The sequence below is a fragment of the Nycticebus coucang genome, chromosome 3 (genome assembly GCF_027406575.1).
Source record: "Nycticebus coucang isolate mNycCou1 chromosome 3, mNycCou1.pri, whole genome shotgun sequence".
Classification (NCBI taxonomy): domain Eukaryota; kingdom Metazoa; phylum Chordata; class Mammalia; order Primates; family Lorisidae; genus Nycticebus; species Nycticebus coucang.
Window position 1 is genome coordinate 73,195,379 of NC_069782.1, and position 9,221 is coordinate 73,204,599.

At 60.0% G+C, this 9,221-nt stretch overlaps 1 protein-coding gene across 1 annotated transcript; it reads left to right on the forward strand.

Moving 5' to 3' along the window:
- The first annotated feature begins 454 nt into the window (after positions 1-454).
- Positions 455-8,287, forward strand: CILP2 (cartilage intermediate layer protein 2). The gene is made up of 8 exons (XM_053586304.1): positions 455-518; positions 1,463-1,561; positions 1,960-2,232; positions 2,788-2,943; positions 3,955-4,230; positions 4,464-4,572; positions 4,834-4,991; positions 5,258-8,287. The coding sequence occupies exons 1-8, from the start codon at positions 455-457 to the stop codon at positions 7,591-7,593; spliced, it is 3,471 nt and encodes a 1,156-aa protein (XP_053442279.1). The 3' UTR covers positions 7,594-8,287.
- Positions 8,288-9,221: the final 934 nt, after the last annotated feature.

The window sequence follows — 9,221 nt, forward strand, 5'->3', positions numbered from 1 at the left end:
TAGAAAACGAGCCAGAAGAATGGAGGGTAGGTTCAGGGTGGGATTCCCAGACTGCTCTGGGTGGCTTAAAGCCGGTAAGATTGAAGTTAGACAGGACCCAGGACTTCCAGCCGCCTAAAGCATGAAGGTCCAAGCAGCTTCAGGCTCGATTCCAAGTGGCACTTCCCGCAGGCAGCCTGGGTCCAACTTAGAGGATGGATGGTGGGCTCAGGCAGGAGTTCCAAACCACTACCGGGGAACTCAGGCCAGCCTAAGGGTGGAGGCATAGCTGGACACACCGAGGGGGGAGACCCAGAGGGGTTGCTGTAGCTCCCGTCACCCAGGGCCAGAGGGCGGAGCTTGGACGGGGAGGGGCCTGCAGTCGCATCCCGCCCCCACCCTCCGCCAGACCCGCCAGAGTCCCACACGAGTGTACCGCGGAGCCTGAACCTTCCCTTGGACGCTCGGCCCAGCCATGGCTGCAATACCGCCACTGCTCTGTCTCTGTGTCGCCGTCGCACATCTAGTGGGCACCCGAGGTGAGACGCCACGAGACCCCAGCCCAGACCCTGGAGGCCTGGCAGCCGGCCTCGCGTACAGCTGCTCCCGGAAGACCCACGCACTTCCCGGGGACTGGGTTCCCTTCACCAGCACAGGGATGCGGGGAGGGGGTAGCGACAGGGAGATGGAGCCCAGAGACCTCCTGGTGCTCTTCCTTCAGCGTAGACACGGTAGGGAGGCCAGGAGAACGGATATGAGCCTCGGGTTCCTCTGGGTTCCCACCGCTGCAGGGTGCTTGACCCAGCCCTGCGCGACTGGACCTCTAATCGCCAGGTATACTGCTCTGGCCAAAGGGGTCAAAGCTGTCTCTCTAATTCCCACCCACCCACTCACCCACACTAACAAGAAATGCCCAATCTCTGGAATACTTGGTGGATCTGGGAACAGGCTCATTTCTCAGGTGAGGAGACTGAGGCTCCGAAGGGGAAGGGACTTGTCTGAGATAATTGCTCTGCCTGGGCTATCTTGGACAGCTCCTGGCTGGAAAAGCCAGGTTAGATTCCAACGAATTCCAGCTGACAGTTTGGGCCCTAGTAGAGAGATGGAAGGTAGACTGAGGGAAGGACTTCCAGCTTGCCAAATGGATGGGGGATGCAACCCAGGTCTAGGGCAAAAGAACATCAAACTGAATTCCTGAAAGTTAAACACACTGAGGGAGAGATCTGGATCAGGCAACAGCCCATGGGATTCGGACTAGATCAGAGATAGGGACCAGGCTGCAGGAGTCTGGATGGTGACTATGGGCAGGCTTCCTAGAGAAGAGTGGGCTGCAATCCCCAGCTAGACCTGGGTTCTGGCTTCTCAGAGCATCAGATTTCTCCCCTGTAAAATGAGGATGATCATGGGCCCACCTTGCCTAAGAGGAAGGGCATAGCCATCTGCAGGAGGTGCTTCCTTCCCCCACTCCTGTCCCCTCCCATAGACACCGCTGCCACCCAGGAGCCCACAGGGACTGCATCGGGCCTGGAAGGACGGTCGGTGCACCCCGGTCAGCCCTCGCCAGCCCTGGAGGACTGGGGAGGTGAGTCAGCCTGGGTCAGTGTCCCATCTGTGCTGTGAATTTGGTGTGTGAGCTTGGGCTGGTGGGATTGTGTGAGGAGTAGGAGGGACACAAACTAGGTGAAGGGCCCAGGACTTTCCTGGTCCCTGGGCATGGCAGCCCGTGGATGTAATGCCCCGAGATCTAAGTTAGAGGCGTAAGTAGGAGACGTGCATGGATGGGCCAGCTCAGGCACTGGGCAACCAGAACTAGGACTGGGGATGGGGAAGTCCCACCTCCCCTGCTCACATTCAGGTCTCTAGAACTAGTCATGGCCGGGCTAGGCTAGCCCGTGCCTTTTGGGGGAGGTAAGGCCTTTGCATGCACCGACAGGGGCCGACAGGCCGCAGCCTGGGTCCCAGCGAGTGTGGTGCTCGCAGAGGCCAGCGAGTGGACATCCTGGTTCAACGTGGACCACCCTGGAGGCGATGGCGACTTTGAGAGCTTGGCAGCCATCCGCTTCTACTATGGGTCAGCACGTGTATGCCCGCGGCCGCTGGCGCTGGAAGCGCGCACCACTAACTGGGAGCTGCCGTCCGCCGTCGGCGAGCGCGTGCACTTAAACCCCACGCGCGGCTTCTGGTGCCTCAACCGGGAGCAGCCGCGCAGCCGCCGTTGCTCCAACTATCACGTGCGCTTCCGCTGCCCGCTGGGTGAGGACGGGGCCTCGAGGGGTGGGCGGGACTTGGGAGGTGGAGGGGCGGGGCTTGAAATAGTGCTGGCTACCTTGCGGATGGGTCACAGGTGGGCAGGACCTGAAAGGGTGGGCTTTGGGGGCTGGGCCATGTCGATGTGAGTGGCTAAGAGCTGGAACCCTACAAGGAGTAAGGCCCAATGAGGGTATAGGGCCATGCAGGGGCGGAGCTTTTGAGAAGAACAACTGGGAATAGAGTGGGGCCCAGGTGCATTGCAAGGAGACCTGGCGAGTCTTGAGACCCAAACGTGTGCAGAACGCAGAGAACAGCAGGACTAAACTAATTTCGGGGAGTTTATTTGGGAGAGAAGAGAGGCAGTACTGAACTGCATATAGGACTGGTGCGCGGGGTAGGGGGTGGGCAGGACTGTTCTTTGAAAGTGCCTAACCTAGGATGCACATATGTGTGTAAGTGTATGTGGTGGGGGTTTCAGTCCCGCATTGTCACCAGGTTTCCGGGAGGCGTGGTTCCTGGGGAGGGCAGGTGCCTGATCTCTGTTCTTGACCTCTGCAGAGACCGCGTGGGGTGCATGGGGCCCGTGGGGTCCCTGCTCAGGAAGCTGTGGGCCAGGCCGTCGCTTGCGCCGCCGCCGCTGCCCGAGCCCTGCTGGGGATGAGTGTCCTGGGCGTACCTTGGAGGCCCAGAAGTGTGTGCGGCCTCGTTGCCCAGGTAGAAGGGGCGGGGCCTGGAGGTGAAGGTTGGGGTAGGGGCGGGGCCTGGACGTGAGGGGCGGTTCCTATTGAGGGAAGTACCTAGAGGGGAGGGGCTGGGGGGGCGGGGTCTGGAGGACCTGAACTCCGGAGCCAAGTGAAGACTGGCCCTTCCTCCTGGGCCCAAGTAGCACTGGTGAATGTGCATATCTGGACAAGTGGACGCCACCGGGGTCGTGTGCAGGCAGACATGGACGAATCTGAGAGGGTGCTTCCCCTGTGTGCTTGCCCAAGTGTACACATGTCTTGTGGGCAAATAGAAGTCAGTTCATACACTTACAGGGTGCACACGTGCGTGGCATTCACAGCTCCCTTCAGTCCCCCACGCCCACGCAGACACGCGCTCACACCCTGGCAGACACGATGCCCAGGCCCTCCCAGGGCCAGACACCAGGCCGGCCAGGAGGCGACTGGAAATTCCGCTTGCTTGGGCTCCACAAACACCGTCTGGAGACTGCTCCCGCGGAGCCCGCCACAGGGTGGGGGCGCAGGGTGGCCAATGGAGCGTTGGGGTCCCCACCCCATCCAGCCTGTCTCTGCCCTCCCACTGCCTCTGCCCTGAAGTTTCTGGTGGAATTTTCCATTTTCTGGAGAAACCATGGGGTTGGGAGGGGAGGGAAATGTTTTCAGCCCAAGAAAACAGCCCTCTTTGGGCCCCCAGCCCCTGCCTAGACATTTTCTCTCCTGCCCTTTTCCATCTTTTGAGACTCACCTCTCCTGTCCCCTCTTCCAGAGCCTTTCCCATACCTCTCTAGACTCTAGTTCCACTCCTCTGGCATAGCCCTGGCCCCTACGTCCCCTTTCACACTAGGGGTTGCTCCAAGCCAGGCCTTGCTGAAGTCCCTGAGAGACACAAAATGGGAGGGCTCCAGGTGTGTTTGTTGAGGGACTGAGCAAAGCCCTCCCTAGGAGGGAGGTAGAGGTGCCTGTGTCTAGGGTGCCTGTGACAGCCCTCCCTGTGTCTCCCCAGGGTGCAGCCCTGACACTTGCGAGTGCCCTGACCACATTCTTCAGGGCTCTGTGGTCACCTCGTTGGGACAACCACTGCCAGGAGCCAGGATCTCCCTGAGAAACCAGCCTGGTATTATGGCCACCAGTGATGCCCAGGGAACCTTCCAGATCCCTGGTCTGTGTGCCGACAGCCAGGCCAACGTCAGAGCCCAGATGGATGGCTTCTCTGCAGGCATGGCCCAAGCCCAGGCCAATGGCTCCATCTCGGTGGTCACCATCATCCTTGATAAATTGCGTAAGTGACCTTGCAACAAAGAACATGATGGGGCTGAATTACTGGGGAGGAAATCTCAGTACTTCAGGTATAGGAGCAAGAAATAACATGTAACACAGCCATTGGAGAAGGTGTGGGGTGAACTAAGACATCCCTGGGAGAAGGGAGAGGATGGGGACTTGCTTTTGGGAAAGGTCATTGGAAGAAGCTGAGTCAGGGCAGGGCCCTGATCTTTGTCTACCTTTGCCCCACAGAAAAGCCCTACCTGGTGAAGCACCCGGAGTCCCGAGTGCTAGAGGCTGGCCAGAATGTCACCTTCTGCTGCAAAGCTGCAGGGACCCCTACGCCCAAGAAATATTCCTGGTGAGTGCCTGCCCCAGGGAAGAAGAGATTCCTTGTCTGGCTTTGGGGATGGATTGGATTTCCTGTGATTATGTGGTGCCTCAAAGAGAGTCTAGAGGCAGATGCCAGCCTCAGTATCACATCTGATAGTGGGGGATGCTTTTTGGGGTGCGTATGAATGCATGGGAGAGGGGCTACCAAGGAGGCTTACCCTAGGGAACATGCTCTGCAGCTCCCTGGTCCCTCCCCTGAGATCTGTGGGGTTGTCCACCCATTACCCAGGTTCCACAATGGGACCTTGCTAGACAGGCGAGCACACAGGTATGGGGCCCACCTGGAGCTGCAGGGGCTGCGCCCAGGCCAAGCTGGCATCTACCACTGCAAGGCATGGAATGAAGCAGGCACTGCACGATCCAGCACTGCTTGGCTCACTGTGCTTGGTGAGTGTCCTCAGCCCTACCAAACCCTTGCACTGAACACAACCTAACACAGCTAAGCCCCAACCCCAAATGGAGCCCCAAATTCAGACTGGCCTCTAACCCAGCTGAATGCAATCCTAGGCCCCTGCTGAGCCCCAACCTCCAGTCCTTACCCTGGGCTAATCCCTCACCCCTGGGTTGACCCCTAACCCCAGACTGAGCCTCTAGCCTTGGCCTCCATGGTGCCCTCTTCCCTGTCTTGACCTGGCTATTTTCTTGCTCCCTAGCCCCAGGCCAGTCAGCCTGTGATCCCCAGCCCCAAGAATACCTCATCAAGCTCCCAGATGACTGTGGGAAGCCTGGTAGTGGCCCTACCTACCTGGATGTGGGCCTGTGCCCTGACACTCGTTGTCCCAGCCAGGCAGACTTGGGTCCCCGGTGTGGGGACGTCAGCTCCCGCTGTTGCTCTGTACGCCGCCTGGATAGCAGGGAGATCCATTGCTCTGGCTACATCCTCCCTGTGAAGGTGGTGGCTGAGTGTGGCTGCCAGAAGTGTTTGCCTCCTCGGGGGCTGGTCTGGGGCCATGTAGTGGCCACTGACTCTGGGGAGCCACTGAGCTTTGCCAGGATCCTGCTGGGCAGGGAGCCCATTGGCTTCACTTCCTACCAAGGTGACTTCACTATTGAGGTACCACCCTCCACCGAGCGGCTTGTGGTGACTTTTGTGGACCCTAGTGGTGAGTTCATGGACACAGTCCGGGTCCTGCCTTTTGACCCTCGAGGTGCTGGAGTGTACCACGAGATCAAGGCCATGAGGAAGAAAGCTCCAATCATCTTAGATGCCAGCCAGAGAAACACGATCCCTCTGGGTGACCTAGAATGTGAGGCGCCCATGGGCGAGTTGGTCCTGCTGCCTGGAGCCTTTCGAAGAGCAGATGGCAAACCCCATACAGGGCCTGTGGAGGCCCGGGTGACCTTCGTGGACCCCCGAGACCTCACCTCCGCAGCTGCCGCCCCCAGTGACCTGCACTTTGTGGACAGTGACGGTGAGCTGGCCCCACTGCGCACCTATGGCATGTTCTCGGTGGACCTCCGAGCCCCGGGCTCCATGGAACAGCTGCAGGCAGGGCCTGTGGCCGTGCGTGTGGCCTCCGACCAGATCCACATGACAGGCCACGTGGAGGCTCTCAAGCTGTGGTCGCTGAACCCCGAGACCGGTTTGTGGGAGGAGGAGAGTGGCTTCCGGCTGGAGGGGTCCTCGGGCCCCCGGGCCCGCCGTGAGGAGCGCGTCTTCCTGGTGGGCAATGTGGAGATTCGGGAGCGGCGCTTGTTCAACTTGGACGTGCCTGAGCGCCGCCGCTGCTTTGTGAAGGTGCGCACCTATGTCAACGACAAGTTCACCCCCAGTGAGCAGGTGGAGGGTGTGGTGGTCACACTGGTCAACCTGGAGCCCGCCCCTGGCTTCTCTGCCAACCCCCGCGCCTGGGGCCGCTTTGACAGTGCGGTCACCGGCCCCAACGGTGCCTGCCTCCCCGCCTTCTGTGACGAGGACCGGCCCGATGCCTACACCGCCCTCATCACGGCCACCCTGGGCGGCGAGGAGCTGGAGCCGGCCCCTTCCGTGCCCAGGCCGCACCCGGGCACCGTGGGCGTCTCCCAGCCCTACCTGGACAGGCTAGGGTACCGCCGGACGGACCATGATGACCCGGCCTTCAAACGCAACGGCTTCCGCATCAACCTCGCCAAACCCAGGCCAGGCTACCCAGATGAGGCCAACGGGCCGGTGTACCCATGGCGCAGCCTGCGGGAATGCCAGGGGGCTCCAGTGACCGCCAGCCACTTCCGCTTTGCCAGAGTGGAGGCGGACAAGTACGAGTACAATGTGGTCCCCTTCCGCGAGGGTGTGCCAGCTTCCTGGACCGGGGATCTCCTGGCCTGGTGGCCCAACCCACAGGAGTTCCGGGCCTGCTTCCTCAAGGTGAAGATCCAGGGCCCCCAGGAGTACATGGTCCGTTCCCACAACGCAGGGGGCAGCCACCCGCGTACCCGGGGCCAGCTCTACGGGCTGCGTGATGCCCGCAGCGTGCGCGACCTTGAGCTTCCAGGCATTTCAGCTGCCTGTGTTGAGTTCAAGTGCAGTGGGATGTTGTTTGACCAGCGTCAGGTGGACAGGACGCTGGTGACCATCATGCCCCAGGGCAGCTGCCGCCGTGTGGCCGTCAACGGGCTCCTTCGGGATTACCTGGCACGGCATCCCCCACCGGTACCTGCTGACGACCCAGCCACCTTTGCCATGCTGGCGCCCCTGGACCCTCTGGGTCACAACTATGGTGTCTACACAGTCACTGACCAGAGCCCCAGGCTGGCCAAAGAGATTGCCATTGGCCGCTGCTTTGACGGTTCCTCCGATGGCTTCTCCAGAGAGATGAAAGCCGAAGCCGGCACAGCTGTCACCTTCCAGTGCCGGGAACCACTGCCTGGCCGGCCCAGCCTCTTCCAGAGGCTCCTGGAGTCCCCTGCGACCGCGCTCGGAGACATCCGCAGGGAGATGGGTGAGGTGTCTCGGGCACAGGCCCGGGCCTTGGGTACCCTCCGCATGCGCAGGGGCAGGGTACAGCAGTGACCTGGGCCTGTGGTGGCTTTCCTGCTTCTCTCAGGACTCCTCTGTCTCTGGGAAGTATCACCCCCTCTTTCTTCCCCAGAGGGCCCCCTCTTCTGGGTCCCTTTTCCCCTCCCCTGCCAGGATTTGGATTCAAGATAAGAACTGGGAGTGTCTGATGGTGGAAGTGCTATGTAGAGGGGAGTTGTTGCTGTGTGACCTGACATGGAGTGAGCTCTGACTTTGGAGACGCACCCTGAGAGACTGTGGGGCCCACATCCAGCCCAGGCTTGGAGGAAATCATGCCCAGCTCAAAATCCATCTCTGACTTTCATGTGTATTTTGACCCTGATTTCAGATATTCTGCCCTTAGGATTTCTGATGTTTGTCACGTAGCTCTCTTTACCTGCCTGCTGTGGAGCTTCATGCTTTATCAGGTCCCCTGCCCCAAGCTTTGTTCCTGGGATTATTTATTGAAACAAAGCATGGGGGGTGGTTGTGGGTGTGAGTGGGGGGTCCAGGCTGGGCCCAGTGAAAGTGGGGGAAGGGGCTTCTTCCGGTCCCCCTGCAGGGGAGGCTCTGGGACTGGGTAGGGGAAACATTTCTCAAGTGTTTGGTGCTTGGAGATCCCCAGGAGGTTGGGGCAGATCCTCCTAGGGCTTGATTAAAAATGCTTTATTTCCAACTCATGGTGTCAGGCTTTGGGGCAGAAGGATGGAGGCTGGGGCTGCCTGATCCAGATGTACCTGCACAGGCTGATACACACCATGGCACATGGGGACATTCAGGTGCAAGAAGCTCAGAGGGTCCCCAAGGGCATTCTTGGAACAAACGGGTGAATCCCAGCTATGCAGAGACACTCAAGAGCTGCCTGAGCCTGTGTGGCTATGACTGGTGAACACAATAGCAGCCACTGCCCTAGGCTGGCCTCCTTGTCTGCACCTGGCATGTGCCTGGGGCCTGTCGCAGGCAGGGAGGGGCCCTGGCAGGGGAATGTCTGGGGCAGGCAGCAGAGAGTGAGGTTGCCCTGGACTTCCTCAGCTGGGTTGCAGCACTGCCAGCCACACCCCAGCCATACCCCAGCTACACCTCAGCCACGTGGTGGCAGGGCTGCTGAGGCCAGGCTCCTGGCTCTCTGACCTTGCCAGGACCCTCTGTCTAGAAGGAAGGGAACCATGTTTGGCTGGCGTTCTGTGTGCACATACACATGTCTTCCTGGTACCCCACAGGACAGGTGCTGTTCTGATCAACATCCCCCCCTTTCCAGGCAGAGAAACTGAGGCGCTGGGCCTTGACATGAATCTACTGGGAGTGGGGGTTCCCAGATTGCCTGGTGGCTTTGAGCCCAGGGTAGCTCATGCATGAAACTCCCCTAATTAGTTCCTGGAAGGAGTCAATGTGGTACGATTTGAGGGGCCTCCAAGGGGCCTGGACTGGGAAACTTGTCCCCAGCTGACCACTTCCAGAGAAGGGATGCTGGCAGAAAGTGGGGGTTAGGGTTCTGCACACCCACCTACCCATTTCCTCTTCAATCACCCACCTCCCTGTACCCCCTAATCCATCCTACCAGCATTTAGAGGCATCAGCTCTGTGCCAACGACACCAGGCCTTTTGGGGTGGGGGGGAATGGGCTTACACATGCAGACCCCAAC